Raw genomic sequence first — 18,502 nt, 5'->3', positions numbered from 1 at the left:
TGTTATAATAATCTTATTCTTTCATTTTTTCATGTTTTCTTTTGTCAACAAATTGAAATCGTAGAAAAAATTTTATACGGGGATTTCCAAATCGGAAGCAATCAAATTTTTAAAAAAAGTTTCTTATTATGATAGTCATATGATTGAAAGGAAATTTTTTGTCTGTTTGTTTTTTCATATTCTTATAATTCATTGCAATCAATTTTTTTGCTTTTGTATCGATTATATTTAGATTTTTAGAATCATAGATGTCAGAATTTTTGATTCATTAAATGTTGATGATTATTCATCTACAACGGTAAACAATATTTATCTATATCCAATCATTGCAATTAAGGCATAAATCATCATCAAACCAATCATTAAAAATGTCCATTCTATTCATATACGGCTTTTTAATTTAATTTTAAACAATTAAAAGCTTTTTATAGTTTTTTTGAAATTTTCCCAATTTTTTTTTTGATTCGGAATTTTTTTTTTGTTAGCAGTGCCATCTTTCGTTAAAATATCCCAATAAAAATGTTCTGATAATGAGCATCGATAGATGTGGAGATTGTGAGAATCACGCTGCTGACATCGTTGGCTTTCATTGTGCTACTTATACACGTGTCTTTGCAAAAGTTTTCATTTCATTTTTTTTCATTTCTTCTTAGATTTTTGTTAGGCTGATACCAAGCTGAAATAATTGTTTAATTTTTTTTTAAATTTAATTATTTATTGAATTTCATTCGTATTCAAGAATAAACAATAATGCTCAACATCGGTGGAGATATCAATTCGGATCAAGGCTTGAAAAAGCTTGATGAATATTTGGTTGCACGTAGCTATATTGAAGGGTAATTATCATAAGCCGGCTAATTATTTTGTATTTGATCATTTTTTCCCTAATCATTTATTACATTTTTATTCAAATTATAACAGTTATACACCATCTCAATCGGATATTGTTTTGTATGGAGCTTTGAAAAACGTACCCACTAAATATTCACATGCTCTTCGTTGGTATAACCACATTAAAAGCTACCAATCGGAAAAGGATAAACTTCCAGGTGTGAAAAAATCATTGCAAGATTTTGGTGTCACTGGAAGTGGTGCTGGTGCTAAAACAGCAGCTAAAAAAGATGACGATGATGATGACATTGATCTTTTCGGTTCGGATGATGAAGTTGATGAAGAAGCCGATAAAGCACGTGAAGAACGACTTAAAGCTTATGCTGAAAAGAAATCTAAAAGTATGGTTTTTGTTTGTAATTAAATTCCGAAATCAATTTCAATTTCGTTTTTCTTGGAACAGAACCTGGGCCGATTGCTAAATCAAACGTTGTTTTAGATGTAAAACCTTGGGATGATGAGACCGACATGAAAGCTATGGAAGATCGCGTACGTTCAATTGAAATGGATGGCCTTAAGTGGGGCGCTTCCAAATTGGTGCCATTAGCATATGGAATTAGAAAATTACAGATTGTCTGTGTTGTCGAAGATGATAAAGGTATTTTGTATAATTTGAAAAAAATTCTCAGAATAATCATTTCGGTTCTTTCAATAACAGTGAGTATCGAAGAATTGTCCGAAAAAATTGAAGCATTCGAAGATTTTGTACAATCAGTCGATGTGGCTGCATTTCAAAAAATCTAATTAACAGCCCAAATATTTTCGTCCATCTCGTTTGAATTCTGTTTTCAATCGTCAACGATTTGCTTTTTCTTAAAAAAACAATTTATTTAAAATTTCAAAAAGAATAAAATAAAACGAATTAAAATTTTCAATCACGAAAAAAATTCACAATATCACATGTTTTGCGTCAAAAAAAAGTTGGGGGCAAATATAATTATTCATCTTTGGGATTATTTTCATGGTTCAAAACAAATTCGGATAATAGAGAATGAGATATGCTTGCTAATTGAATTGATGAACTAATTTTTCAAATAAATATCACAAACAATTTTGTCGAATTAATTGATTATCAGCCTTTGATACGTTTGGAAAGTTTTTTGAATGCATTTCGAAAATCTGGGCTGTAAAATGATGATGATTAGATTTGTTATTTGATTAATTAATTAGATACAGATACCTACCTAAATATTGTATATAAAAATGGATTCAATGTTGAATTAGCCCAACCAAGCCAAATAAAAAAATCGAATGCATATCTATTTATATAACAATGATTACCACATAATGGCATAACTAATGCAATAACAAAGAATGGAAGCCAACATATTATGAATACACCTGATATTTTACAAAAAAAATAATCAATTGATTTATTTTAAATTATTAACAAATCAAATTAAATTTACATACCAGTTATTATTGTTAACGTTTTAGCGGCTTTACTTTCTTGTTTACTATCATTCTGTTGTTGTTGGCTACCATTATTATTATCGAAACGAAGAATTTTATTTTTAAATTTTAATTTTTTAATTCTTCGACGTTTATGTTTTTTTGATGATGAAGATGATGTTGATGGATGTTTATGTCGATGATAATGATGTTGTTGTTGTTGATTGTTTGAATGTCCGATTGTTAATGAAAATGGATTGTCCGTTTCTTTTGCCGTGGGGGATAAAGTTGAATGAACATTAATTTTTCGTAATTCTGATGTGTTCAGATTAGTTATAGGACTTTCTGAGGAACATGGCCTTTCTTTGAACAAATCTTCCTCAATTATTGGCGGTGTTTGTGTTTCATTTGCATTCAAATCATCATCATTATTGATTGTGACAGCAATCTCATCAAAGGGATTATCAACAAATTCATCTTTCTCATTGATTTGATCATCAGCGGTTATTTTTGCAATTATATTATTGCCATCGCCGTGACCACTTTGTCCATCATAATGATAATATGGAACACCATTACCACTACTGCAATTTTCGGTTGGATCACAGCTACTACATATTGTTGAACCATAATCATCAACATAGACGACAATATTCGATGTTGGTTCAGCTCCTACTATGATTGTCGATTCATCAATCGAAGTTTCATTTGATCGCAAATCATTATTGTCACAATAATCATCAAAATGTGTCATGGAAAATTTTCCATCATCATCCTCATCATCATTATCGACATCAATAAAGTCATCATCGAATTGTTGATCGACAGGTTGTGGATGGAAAAATTGAACTATAGAAAAACGCTTTGTTGATACAGCTGGATGTTGTTCCGTTGTCTGTAACGGTTTAAGCGTATTAATAGCAGGTGGACTAATTGAAATGATTGAAGATGTTTGATCAGTTGATAATGTTGTATTTGTTGTCGTATTCGTATTGGTAGTATAATCAGTATTAGTCGATGATGAATAAACACCCGATGTTGATGATGGCGGTGGTTGAATGGCAGTTGAAGTACTAAAAAACTCTTCATTCGTATTAATCGATATTCTATGTGTTACACGAGGAAATTCTTTTAATTCAGATTCTTTACGTGTACGATAAAATGATGGTCGTCTTCGTATACGGTATTGATATCGTTGTTTTTTCAATTTCAAACGAGTTTTTGCCACTTGATATATTCTATGATATATTATACACGATAATAATGATGATGAAAAATAATGATAATGGTCAGAATCAAAAACAGAAAAAAAAGAAAAAGAAATTAGAATCAAATTAGACACTTTATCAAAAAATAAAGTAGTAATAGAGCTTATTTATTATCATTCAAAAGCAAAAAAAAACATATAATATTAATGAATGTAATGATAATAATGATGATGATGGTAACTGTCATCTTGATGATCATTAACATTATATAATAATAATGATAATAATTTCTAATTTCATTTGATATCATGCCAAATGTTTAACACTATATTACACAAAAGAGTTCATTTGCCTCATCAAAAAAACGAGAGAGAAAAAAAATCATTATTAGCCTATCATCTATATCAATTACATAAATATATTATATCACACAAAATAACATTTATAAACGAAATGTCCATTAAAAATACATATAAAACATTTCTATTTTCACTTTACTAAAACGAAACATTATTATATGACTTTTGGTATATAAAAAAAATCCTTCTCATTTTGATCACAGACATTGATGCCAAAACCATTGAAAAAACCCCTTTAGCTATATCAACAGAATTGTAATGATAATTCATCATAATAACAAAATAGGATTTTTATTCCACATCTCCAATCATTCATTGAACATGACAATATTTGTCCAAAAACATTTAGACAAATAAATGAAATATTTTTTGGACCAAGAAAAAAAACTAAATTATAGTGAGAAAAGAATCTTTTTTTCCGTTTGAATTTTTTTTTATTCTTATTGGTTTCCGTTTGAATTACATCTATTATTATTAGGTTTAATGATGCAATAATATTTAAGAATGGAGAAAAAATTGATTCGTATTGTTTTTTTTTCTCATTTTTCTCGATGATTCGAGATTTTTTCACATTAATTTTTTTTATTTCATTATTGCATTTCTCACGATACCACTCTGTCGTCAAGTCTAATCATTTTTATCTTTTTGCATTGTTATTATTATTATTATTAATAATATTATTTATGAAATTCTAAGATAAGAAACAAGTAGAGAAAATAATACACATACCTATAATATTGTAATAATAATAAAATTGATGGAGCATAAAATGATGCTATAGTGGCAAATATTTGATACGAAATATCCTGTGAAATCATACATTCTTTACGTTCCACAATTCTTTGCTCAAATTCATTATCTTTCCAGCCAAGCATCGGACCCAATGATATGATGGCCGAAAATAGCCAAATAATTGCAATACCAGCGCAAACATGTTTCGCTTTACGACGATGTATATAATCAACGGTTGTTACTGCCCATAAACGATCACAGGATATGGCTAATAAATGAAATATACTAACGAAAGAAAAGAAAATTATGTTATTTCATTTCATATTTCTAGCATATATTGTATGCAGTTCGATTAATCTAATAAAAAAAATATAATTTTCGGTTTCCTGAAATTTTACCTTGTTGTACAACAAAGTACATCGATAAATGTCCAAAGTTCACATAGTTTAATACCCATACGCCATTCACCTGTCACTTCATAGATGGCACCAATTGGCATGACTAAACATGCTACCATTAAATCGGTAATGGCCAATGATACGACTAAATAATTTCCAACTGAACGTAATGATCGTTCAAATATAACTGCCGATATCACGAATACATTTCCTGATTGATTAATTATTTGAATTTTAAAAACTTTTTTTTTATTACGGAGATTGATATATAATTACCAATTATTGTAGCCAATATTAGAAAAATCAATATAATTGATAATGTTATTAATAACGGTGTGCTCAATGTTGCGCCACTATTCGCCATCGAAGTAACATCATAAAATGATGATGATGAGGATGATGATGATGATGATGATACTAATGGTATTAGATTTAGATCCGATTGATTTGGATGATAAATGAATAAAAAATCATATGGTTCTATAGTGGATGATAATGATGATGTTTCATCATAATTTTGATAATTATCATCATTATTTGGATTATTACTTTGTTGATTATGATTAATGATTATATCGAACAACGGATCGTGTATGATTGAATCAGAATGATGCCATTTTGTTGGCGGTTGATCATCGGTTCTCATCGAATCATCAAACATAATAAATATCAAAAAGAAATCTACAGAATTTCGATATGTATTGATAACAATGAAATTTCGGTGATGATGATGATGATGATGATAATGATGATGATGAAAAGCTCGATTTGAAATTAGTTCTTTTTTTTTAATTTTCAATCTACATTGAGACAATAATTTTCAATTATAAATTCCAAATCATCATCCATTATACATGATTATTGTTTGTGATAATTTGTTTGTAGAAAATCCAATATTTGCAGGTAAATTAGTCTGAAATAAAAAAAAACACAAAACATTCGATTAGCATTTGATAATTATCTATTTTTTAGGTTCGGACCAAAAAAAAACAATAAAAAAGAATTTCTCATGAGAGAAATAATTGTCGTCATCATTCGACAATTATTTGGATGTTAGAAAAAAAAGATTGATCCCAGATGTATGGATTAGAATAGATTGACATTAGATAAAATTCAGATGAATAAAAGTATAAAAATGCTACACAATGACGTCACCGTAACATAATTGCTTTGTGAAATCTAAATCATCATTTACTGATAATGATCACAGAGAAAAATAAACTGAACTTTATCTGAAATGAAAAGAATAAAATTATGATTTAGTGATGATATTAGGACAAAAAATAAATACATCATCATCATCATGATGATCAATAGGTACTAAAATTTTCCATTATGATACGATTAAATTCTTGATAAGAAAAACTATGATGATGATAAATCTGGCTTTTTCCGAATAATTTTTTTGTTTGTTTGTTTAAACATTCATATATGATGTAATGTGATGATGAAATTTTGGAATGAATGAATAAATAAAACAAATTCTAAACATTGAACTTTCAAAATTATGATAGAAACAAATTCAATGAATATAGATAGATTCTTGTTTACATTTTTCTGCACAGATTTCAGCAATTTTTCTTTTTTTTTCTCTTTGACAATAACAAAATTCTTGTCAAAGAAAAAAAAACATAAATAATGTTTAGCATCTTCATCAAATATATTTTTTTTTAGTTTCGTATTTGTTTTCCCACTCTATCTTTCTGATTTTCAACCTTTCAAAAAGGTGTTTTGAAAACAAAGTAGCTGAAAAATACCAATCCATTCAAAAAACGATAAGCACACAAACGATATTGATTTTTATGAACAAAAAAAAACCAAAAATGAAAAATAATAATGATAAAGAAGAGAAAAATCAAACATTCATTTTATTCGAGCAAACAATGCAATCTTTATTTATTCAACAAATAAAGATTTTGTGAATGAATGAGTTTTCCTTTTTGAAAACAGGACAAAACAAAAATCCATCACAAAAGTTGATAAGTTACCAAAAGTGAAATGAACAAAGAAAAAAAAATTGGTGGACATAATTGTTCAGATGAAAAAAGAAATTCGTTATTAGAAAAAGGCGAAAAACACACACACACACACAATTCAAATGGAAACAAAAAAATGTCAATACAATCACATCATATTCAACCGAAATGCAATATTTCAAACGAAAGAATAATGGAAAAAAACCTGAAGCAAAATATACAACCAAAACAATAAGAATCGAAAATTTTCCCAAGAGTTTGGAATCAAATAATAAACTCTTATTAACATCATCATTATTATTATTCGGGCCATTGATGGATAAAAATATCGAATCATTTTTTTTTTTAAATTCACATTTGAATTGTGTCTGCATTTGAAAGAATATTCTTCAACGTTCGCCTGATTGAACAATGAAGAATTTTGTCATTTTTTAAAATGAACTAATTTGATTGTCATTATATAACAACTTTATAATGGAGAAAGAAAAAAAAATTAAAAAATTTTGCTTTACATCCACTTCCTCATCCTCATTCTAATTATGATGATGATAATGGTGGTAAAAAGAGTGGGGGAAACAAAAACCTTGTCAAGTCAGATGAATGATTGATGAACAAAAATAAAAACAAACGTTACCCGTAAGGAAGAAAAACCTGATTGAAATGACAAGTAAGTAAAAAAAAATTGAATTTTGTAAAAAAAATTCATAACATATTTTTGTTATTATAAAGTTCTTTTTTTTGTTTGCTTGCATCATGTCGATATGATGAAAGGATGCTGAAAATGACAAGTGAAAAAAACTCTTTATTCAATTTACATAATAATAGGTTTTTTTTATATCCAAAATGATGATGATAAAAACAAAAAACATCAATCAGAACAACAAAAAAACCATGAACTCATTGAATTCAATGTTTTTTCAAGGTTTTTCAAGTCTTTATCTTATACAATGATAATTGATGGATTCCTTTTTAAAGGAAAAGAATATTCTCTTTCTCTCTTTTTAGTCTTAATTTTTGTTGTTGTTTTCGTCAGCGACTTAGATAAATAAACAAAACAAAAACGACCAACTAAAACAGAGTTTTGTGAAAATTGAATTTAGTTGAATAGAAAAATGATTTTCAAAGAATAGTTTTTTTTTGTTTTGTTTTCCCTGCATGCTGCCCTCTAAACAGAATCGAATTTAAAATTTTCATTGTCAACAAACATGATTTACGAATAAAATGTGATTGCATGTTCTGTTTAGCCAAATGAAATTATTCATGAATCAATTTGTTCATTTTGAACTAAAATAAAATAAAAAACAAAATGCATTCATGAATGAATTAGATTTTTTAGCCAAAATGAAAAGAATTGTGAAACGAAAAACACAAATAACAATCGATTCGATCCAAAGACAGAGCAAAACAACAACAAAAAATGTAAATTTGTGACATCCCAATTTGCATTTTTTTTTGTTCTTTTCTTTTCAGTTTTCTTTTGAAATAATTTCTGCTATCCGATTTAATTAGTAATGAAAAAACGATTTTTTTATATATATTTTGTTTGGTTGTTGAAACTCATTAGTTTGATTTGAAATGATGAGAACAGCACACAATAACGACCAACATCTAATTTATTAATCAATTCATGAATCATCATTAACGAATTGAATTTAATGGTTTTGCTTTTTTTTTTATTTGTTTCTAGTGGCAATGTTTGATATTTTTCCTAGTTTTGGTTTTGTTCAATTCAATTCAATCTTTTTTTTTCTCGTAATACTCGACTGATACATATAAATAATAGATTTTCTATTTTGAAATCATAGAATCATTATTATCATCATCATCATCATTATGACAAAACGAAATTTAATTTAATGATGATGATGATGATTGAATATTTATACCTATACTTGCTGTCATCACCATTAGATATGTGAAATATATTTGTTTGTTGTTGCTTTTTTTTGGGTGGGGGGAAGACAAAAAAAATAGATTTCAATTAGAATAGATTGAAATCTTTGAAAAAAAGAGAGCATTACAAATGTAATAATAGCAAGTATCAGATATTAAACTATAGGCAAAGATTGTAATGATGAAAATTTATTCCAATGGTCATCATCTAAATAGAATAATAAAAAAATGTGATGACCATTCTCATTTTTTTTCATTCAAAAATATCCATCATCGTCCAAAAAAATAATAAAAATAAATAAATAAACAGGACACGTTTGTTACCTGAACATAATAATGGTAATGATAAAATGAAATGAAATAAAATATTTTCTATTTCATGTCTCGAAATTTAGGGGAAAAGAAAATATGAAAAAAACAATAAAGTTTGTTGAAATATTTCATCAAACCTAATCTAGTTTTAATTTACTTAGGAATCGCAAACATTTAATATATTAAACTGAAAGTGAAATAAAGTAAAACTTTCAAGAGGTTCGAAAAAAATTCATTAAATGTTAGCGATGTGTATGATGATAATTATTATTTTTTTGTTTCGACAACGGTAAAACCTATTTTTTATATCAAATATAAAATAATTCAATGAACCAAGAAAAAAAATGAAATTGAATTTTATGCTTGATGTATTATGATGAATTTTAATTAAATACATTACATAAATTGAAGATCAAATGAAAAATTTCATTTCATAACAACATTTTCATCGCAACAAATAAACATTCATTTCATTTAGATTTACATTTGCAGATAAAGAAACGTTTTTTTGTTGTTGTTATTAGATGAAATTCAGAGATTCAACACTAAATATTAATCGAAATTTATTTGAAATGAATCAGGAAACGTAAAGTACGAGTTTTTTTTGTTCTCATCATCATAATCACAATTCAAAACGATGATTGCTGCTATGGAAAATAATTTGAATAAGAAAAAAAAGAATCTACCCTTTTTTTATCTACTAATTTCTTCGAATTCATTTCATTATTACAATGGATGATTATCATTAAAATAAAAGTACCGGGGGAGAAATTCAAAAAAAAATTCGATCAAAAGTTATGAAATTGATCGGAAAAAATTAAGTGAGATGGGATGTAAACATTAATGAAACTATTCGGAAATCAGACTAAACCCACACATGCATTCACGAGGAATTGAATTTTTTACTGAAAAAAATATGAAATTTTTCATTTGTTTTTATTGTTTTTTTCTCCCATCATTTTTCAGAAAAAACTGAAAATTCTTTCGTTTTTTTCACAAAAAAATTGATGAAAATTGAAAATGTCAATTTAATTAAATGATCGTCAAACTTTGTGAAACGATGAAAAGCGAAGCAAACAACGGAAAATGAAAAAAAATCCAACCAAACAAGACAAACTCTACCAACAACAACAACAACAAAAAATCCCCTTTCAATCCAGAAATTGATTCCAAGTAGAAAAATAATAATAATTGCTTATTCAAATGGATATTATCATTATTGATTTTGGGCCGAAAATAAAGTTGGTACTTGTGCCTTCTTTTTATTCAAATAGATATTCAGATTGTGATTGTAAGTATCAGACGCAATCACAATATGTGTGGTGATGCTTAAACAGCAAACAAATTATAGCTGTATATTTTTTGTTTTGTTTTAAATGGTAACAAAAACAGAAACAACAACAACAAAACTTCGAATGAAAACACACGGAGAATGTGTCCAGGATAGATAAATGTGAATATTTACATTCCCGGACTAACAACAATTTATTATTACTTTGCAAAGCAAGCAACCTTACAAAGTTAAAGATACATTATATCATGAACAAGAAAAAAAGGATAAGATATATATTTAATTCACCGTTTAGTTTTTTTCTCTCTTCTGCTTCACTTCAATACATTGTCCTTAAATGAATGGAAATAAATAAAGAATAATACTCCGGAGACACATATCGATGATAGTGTGATGAGAAGAAATGAAAAAAATAAAAATAAAAAAAGAATTTTGACACTCAAATAAATTCAAGCTAAATACAAAAAACCAATAGAGAAAGAAATAACCGCCAATTCGATCAACGAATTTAAGAAAAAGAAATAAATAAAAAATGAAAAGAAAAAAATTTTATTCACATGATCCAAAAGATGTGAATCAAGAAAAAATGGAATTGAAAAAAACATAAACAAACTGTGTATAAATATAGTAGAAAAGGGAAAAAATGAAAGATGCGATGAAAAAGAAGTGAAAAAAAGATATCTATTTTTATGATTTTTTTTCTCTGTCTTTATTTGTTTGTTGAAAGTTTATTAGAATTTCAAATGAAGTAATTTATTGAAAATCATGTTCATTATAATGAATATGAATGATGTATCGGTATCCATGGTTTGATGATAATTTAATGCTAAGATTTTCAAGTTAGATATTATAAAATATCTATAATGACTAAAGATTTAAACATCAACTTAGTAGGTGGTGGTGAATGGTCATAATGATGATTATCATTGGGCAAAAAAAAATAAACAAAATTCTTTCAAATCGATTATTTCCAATTTTAAATACGGTCAGTGAAGCTACTAATACCAGAATATTTTTCCATTTCAAATTCAATTCGTTCAACGGATGACAGAATTTTCATTTCTCTCCTTTTCTTTCACTGAGAATTTCCCTTTCCATATCCCCTACACATGTACATCACTTATTGAAAAATGATTGGTTGTTTCTATAATAATAATATAACCAGCGTCAAGTATAGTTGAAAAAAAAGTAAAAAACATCATAAATCATCATCAAAACACATTTTTCTGGTTGAAATGTGAAGAAAAAAAAACTTAAAAATAGCCCACACACTGACCTATTATAATGTAAAAATTTTCAAAATTTGTTCTTGTTTCAAATGAAAATAATTTTTCTTCTTCTTCACTCATTACATCATTCTTGTTTGTCCAAAATAAAATATCTACAAATTTGTAAGAGAAAACAGAAGAATCTTAAATTAGCATCGTTTGTAAAAGGTACAATGATGAGATGGAAAAAAAACATTGAAAAAATGAAATTAATTTTAAAATTTTAATGTTTTTTCATCATTATCATCATTATCATTAACACCCTTATCATCTTCATTATAAGGTAGAAATATACAAAACGATAATAGATATTAATCTATTTTGTGTATATGTGTGTGTGTGTCAACATTGATAAATTATTCAATCAATCATGCTGTATCAATAAATTTTTTCAAAAAAAACGAAATTCAAACAAACCATGATTATCATGATAAAAATACCAACAACATCAACAAAAGAAAATAGCTTAACGTTCAGAATAAATCGTTCAATTATGTTACCGTTATTTTCATTTCTATAGAAAATACCAAACAAAAAAGGATGTATTTTCCATCAATGAAAAAAAAATAGTCCTGGAATATAATCTAACCAACAACAAAATGAACAAAATAAACATCATCATTCAAGAAACAACAACGAGATAACCACCTTGACAAGTTTTTCTTTCACTGTTTAACGATAAGATCGATTATCTGTTTGTATTCTCTCTCTCTCTCTCTCTTTCTTTGTGAATAATATGAAGATAGATCGATTTTATTCTTTCAAAGTCTTTTTTTTTACTCTAACCACTTACACTATACAAGTTTAACGCTTTTATCTTTGATAATAATAATCAAAAAAAAAAAGATTGACTAAATGAGAAACAAAAACAAAAATTCACGAGTTTAAGATTTATTGATTGTGTAATATCGCACAAAAAGATTTCAAATGAGAAAATTCAACAAAATTTTTCACGCATCAGAAATCAAAACACCAACTTTGAAATAGTAAAAAGATTTCTTATTTTTTTCTTGCACTCATCATGATGATCATTATATAATCATTTTTCATTTTGTTCAGGATATAGATTAAAAAACATAATAATAATTCAAACATGGCCGAAAAAAAAACAATGTTATCCGATGTCCTGAGAATATGAATGAAAGAAATCCTTGGTGATGGACACGATGTGTGATTGGAATATATTTCGTTGGAATCAAATGGATGATGATGATTGAACTTTTTGTTGGGGGTCTTACCTTTTTTCAGAGTGAATTTCAAAATTGTGTAGATTGCCAATTTTTATATTGAATCACGTAGAGAAATTTTATATTTTGGATTTTTGTTTTTGTTGTTGAAAAGAATTGATAAAAAATTAAAGTAAAATTGTTGATTCAATGATATCATTAACGAAAATAACAATAACAATTTAAATTACAAACACATACAAACATTGATCATTTTCTTATTTTGAAAATCGAATGTTTTGTTGTTGTTTTTGTTGTTGTATCATTATAATCAAAAAAAAACAAACACAAATACAAATGCAACAAATCAATGTAGTTGAATCGATGATAGCTGAATCCAATCTGAATGAAATTTTTATTTGTCCAGACCTAGATCGGCCAAATTTTTTTTCAATCACATTAGTGGTGGATGTGCGTGTGAGTGAAATAGTTGCATTGAGGAAGTCGTACGCATGATCAATTCGAATCCATCAACAAACAACAAAAAAAAAGAATCGAATCGAAGTATCTATTTCATTCGGTTTTTTTTTGATTATTTTAATGTTTTAAGTTTCCTATTTCGATTCGTTTGTTTTTCATATTTTCAAAATATTTTATTTATTTATTTGTATTTGTGTTTCCAAAAAAAGAAGAAAAATATGAATATTCTTTTCTTTGGAAACGAAAAAGAAAAAGAAAACCTTGAACTGTGTCGATAAAAAAATAAATAAATGTTATTCATACAGGAAATATCAAATTATGGAAGAAAAAAATCGATACGAAATTTTTATAAAATAAATGTACCAATGATGATGATGATGATGATAATAGTAATCCTCAGATTACGTTTATCGATAAAACGAAAAATCTTTTCTTTTTTTTTCTCTCTCTCTCTCAAATCATGCGATTATCTTTGTATTGATCAATAATGATTGCCTTTTCAAAAGTTATGATTGAAAAAAAATATTCTTCAAATTTTTTTTTAAAGTACATTTTCCTAATTCACTATTCTTAGTGAATCTCTAATCGCTTAGGAAAATATTTTTTGCTACATTCAATAAATCTAATTAAAATGAAATTTGACAAATGGAAAATTTATACTTGTTGTTGAAAGGTGTATTTAAGAAGAGAAAAAAATTGAAACAGGAAAAAAAATGATTTCCATATGGTAATATTCTCAAATTGAAATCGAATATTCTTTTTTCAATTTTAAATGGGAAAAAAAGTATGAAATTTTAATAGATTTTATTGTCATAAATTGTGTACAGAGTGTTTGAAAAATTTTCATCAGAATATTTTTCTAAAAGGTAAATGTGATGAGAGTAGTAAAAAAAATACTGATTTTATTCAACGTTGTGGGTGAAAAAAATGAATTTTGTCTGCGAATAAAAATTTCACTATCGTTTTTTTCCTATTTGTACTTGAGACGCAATGGGAAAAAAAACATAAATTCTTGAAAATTCTAATGTAGAAAAAAATTTGATAAAAAAATTCATCATTCACATAAACTTCATTCTACAGGGTGTTTGAAGAGGTGTCATAGACATTCTAAACTTTCTTTCTATGACTTTCTAAATAAATAAATGTAAGGCCAAAAACATTGTCGTTAATATTGATTTTTTTCAATGACCTAAAAATGATTTGAAAAATTTCAAATCAATGTTTCATTCACAAGAAATTTATTGAAATTTATTTTTCACTTTTGCTTTCAAAAAAAACTTGAAAAATATTTTGTACAGACACATTTTCCTAATTTCTTTCACAAATGATTTAACAACAACGAGAAATGCAAGCTTACCTGCAATGCATTTTTTTTGTTGCTTTACCATTTTGTATTTTATATCGAACGGTAAATTTAATGAAGGTAAAATTTAATCGAAATAAATTTTTCTTTTTTATTGCAAATAAGATAAACTGACAATTCAAGAATGATGATTATGCAATCAGAATTTTACAGTTAGTTTTCTTATTTAAGTCGAAAAAAAAATTCTTCAACCCCCGAAGACTTTTTTATTTTGTCAAAATTCTCATCATCATTTTTCCTCGTACTACTATCATCTACACCACCACAGCCACCATCATTACCATTTTTAATATCGACGTGACAAGGTTATTATATATTTCATTCATTCATTCATTCATTCTTTTATCATTGACAAATCAATTTTTTTCCTTCTATATTTCATTTCATTTTTTTTCTGCTTTCTGGTTCGTTGCTGATGATGGTTTCGATTCAGTTTCGATTCGGGAGGGGGGGGGAAATTTTTCATTCATTCATTCACTTCATTTCATTTCATTTCATTTCAAATACCGTATACAATTTTCATTAATATCAAATTCGTTGGTATTGACAATGGCCATGACTATAGTAGAAAAAATAGGGAAAATAATAATCACGACATGAATATACAATTATTATTATTTATATGTAAAATGATTACATACACCTGACTTAAAATTATCCACTATTATTATTATTATTATTATTATCGATATAAATGATCATAATTCTTTTATGGAAAAAATTTTCGGTTTCTTGTATACATTGATGAATGATGAATAATTATAGGCAAAAAAAAAGAAGAAATTTCGTTTTGTTTTTCAATGTTTTGTCAATGAAAATTATCGGGGAAAAAACAACTAAATAGTACAGAAAAAAAAGTTGAACAACTAACCATGGTTTCTGTGTTTTTTTTTTATAAATATTTCTGGTTCGTTTTTTTTAAGGCCAAGGATTTTTTTCTTGCTTTGCCCGTGTATTGTATTATTGTTGTTATCTGTATGTGTGAACATTAAACTTGTTGTATTTTTTCTCTACGAAATTTTCGAATCGATTATGTTCGTTTATGTAACTGAATGAAATTTTATCTCATTTTTTTTGGGACGATTTTTAAGTATCATCATATATCGGTAGCTATACGTGTAATTGTAATTTTCATTTTGTTTTTTCTTCCGTTCGTTGGATTGAAAATTTTGTTATTTTCTTTTTTCAGTAGCCACTCTAACTTTCACATAAACTGAATAGGGTGTTGGACAACAGGGTAACAGAAAAAAAGAAATGAAAATATTTCGTGATCAGGTCGTTTGGAACCTAAAGAAATTCTATTAATCTACACACACAAACACAGGATCAATAAAAGTGAATTGAAGAAATAAAATCAAAACTTTGTCCAAAAAAGAAAAAACAGAAGAAGAACATTACAATACATCCATTCAGTGGAAATATAATTTGAATTCTTGTGGAAATTATAGACTTTTTTTCTTATAAAATTATTATCGTCAGGAAAATTGGAAAAATAAGGAAAAGAAAAAAATGGAAAAGTTGATAAATTGAATAAAATTGGAAAAAATAATAATAATAATAATAATAATGACTATATACAAGACTTTGTACATTTTTTTTTTGATTTGATTGGTAGGTGAATACAAACACACACACACACACACACAATATTCAATTGACTAGACTGAACATTGTTTTTTTTATCCAAAAACAAAAATACTAAACTTAAACTAAATCATCATTATCATCATCATCATTGTTTATAGGGAGCTATTATTATTTATATGAATTCTTTAGCCTGTATACGGACTATACATCATCATGAAACAATGAATGTTCCTGTTTTGTTTTGCTTTTTTTGTTTTGCTTGGTTTTTGATTGTTGACTATTTATAAATGTCATCAATTTTTTTTTGCATATATGACGTAAATGCTTTTTGCTATTTTCTTCACGCTTGTTATTTAATGTTGTTTCCATAGAATTTAATGAATTTGAATCAATATATGATGATGATGATAATGATAAAGGAATGTGACATTTTGTTGTTGTTGTTGTGAACAAAAAAAAAAGAATCAAATCCAAAGATGTTTTTGTTGCTGTTGTTATAATGATAAAATGAACAATTATTGATTTATATTATCAAAGTATTTTCTGTTTCTGTATTTTAATGAATTACACTGTGAACAGATGGATTTTATTCTTAGCAAAAAAAAACCAAAAACAAAAAAAAAAAAGAAAGAATTATCCAAAACTTAAGTAGTGATTTTAATGCGGTGGTCATTATATCATAGTAAAGTTGATTGACCATTTAACATTTTTTTCCCTCTCTGAATTTGAATTTGATAATTTGTGTTGATTAGAAAATAATAACAACTATGGTAATGATAAATCTTTTATAATAAGTATTTTTGGGTTGTAATTTCTCGAGAAACAAAAAAAAACAAAATACAGCAAATCATCAGTCACAAAAATAAAAGCTAGGAAATAATAATCCTATTTTATTTACATTGATTTTAATTTCATTCAATTCGATTCTATATTGATAATGATATTCACTATTATTGTTAATGATGATGACGATATCAAACAAACACACACACATAATTGGATATCTCATTGACGATTCTATACAAATAGCTTAATATGTTTATGTTTGAAGGGGGAAAGAGAGAGAAAGAAAGCTATTTATTTATTCTATAGTAATCAACAACAACGAATATTGAATTGATTCTTAATGATTATTATTGCCATACGATTCAATTTATATTTACCAATATAGCCGGTAGACAATAACAATAATAACAACGACGACAGCAACCAAAATGGTAATTTGATTATGTTATTTTTAGAAAAAAAGACTTTTTCCTATTTATATTCCGAATAAAGTTAACCTTTTTTTCATATATGATTGAATTTTATAGCAAAATACCAAACGAAAAAAAAACAACATTTTCTCTCTCATATGTTTACACATATTTGTAAATAATCTTAGCGAAAAAAAAGTGTCGACACAAATCATTATATTAAAATGAGAGAGAAAGAGAGATATGGTTCAGTGAATTTTTTTCGCACAAAAAAAGAGTTTTTAAAAAGAATCCATTTATGGATTTCTATTCTAGGCCAAAAAAAAATTGAGAATATTTACAAAATTCATAGAAAGATGTGTTAATAATAATTCTATACACATTCATTCATTTATTCAATTGATTTGAATCCATCCATCCTAACATTCATTATAATGTACTGTACAATTATTATTATTATGATGATGATGATGGTATACATTATTTTCTTCTTGCATTGTTAAAAATTTCGGCTTAATCTAAAAGGGAAGAAAAGAAAAGAAAAATAAACTAAATAAAGATAAAAATAGGATGATGAACACACACACACACAGACACGAGAATTTAAGTACGTGTGTATACAGAAAAAAATGCGGGGGTTGATATGGAGAAAGAGGTGAACAAACAAAAAGAAATTCAAATGAGAATCATTCATTTGGAAAATACAGCAAGTGAGGAAGAGAGAGAGAGAAAGAGAAAAACATGCACAAAATAAATTGACTGCCAAAATAACAAAGAAAAAAGAAAGCGAAAGTTACCCTTTTCTGATGATGATGAAATGAAAATCCGGATCTCCTAAACACTGAATCAAATAAAAAAAACAACTGGTGTGAATAATGAGAAAAACAATGAATAATGGCTATTTAAACAAAATCAAATTCAATAGATATGATGAATGGTAATTAATTAATGATAATCAAACAAAAAAGCATAGTATTAATTGTTTTTTTT

General features: G+C 26.5%; 2 protein-coding genes across 2 annotated transcripts; one reads left to right on the top strand and one right to left on the bottom strand.

The window, feature by feature from the left end:
* Window positions 1-576: 576 nt before the first annotated feature.
* On the top strand, window positions 577-1,766 carry eEF1beta (elongation factor 1-beta). Its single transcript, XM_027341628.2, has 4 exons — window positions 577-836; window positions 922-1,232; window positions 1,295-1,489; window positions 1,550-1,766. The coding sequence occupies exons 1-4, from the start codon at window positions 751-753 to the stop codon at window positions 1,633-1,635; spliced, it is 678 nt and encodes a 225-aa protein (XP_027197429.1). The 5' UTR covers window positions 577-750; the 3' UTR covers window positions 1,636-1,766.
* On the bottom strand, window positions 585-13,376 carry LOC113791797 (5-hydroxytryptamine receptor 2B-like). The gene is made up of 7 exons (XM_027341626.2): window positions 12,959-13,376; window positions 5,257-5,893; window positions 4,981-5,191; window positions 4,580-4,867; window positions 2,305-3,521; window positions 2,076-2,232; window positions 585-2,015 (listed from the first exon to the last, which is right to left on the bottom strand). Exons 2-7 carry the CDS (start codon window positions 5,639-5,641, stop codon window positions 1,964-1,966), a joined length of 2,310 nt encoding a protein of 769 aa, XP_027197427.2. The 5' UTR covers window positions 5,642-5,893; window positions 12,959-13,376; the 3' UTR covers window positions 585-1,963.
* Window positions 13,377-18,502: the final 5,126 nt, after the last annotated feature.

Source organism: Dermatophagoides pteronyssinus, unplaced genomic scaffold, assembly GCF_027571235.1.
Source record: "Dermatophagoides pteronyssinus isolate colony J.1.1.1.1 unplaced genomic scaffold, Derpt_VIB-CSIC_2022.12 sq0023, whole genome shotgun sequence".
Classification (NCBI taxonomy): domain Eukaryota; kingdom Metazoa; phylum Arthropoda; class Arachnida; order Sarcoptiformes; family Pyroglyphidae; genus Dermatophagoides; species Dermatophagoides pteronyssinus.
This window is presented reverse-complemented; position numbering and strand designations above follow the sequence as displayed.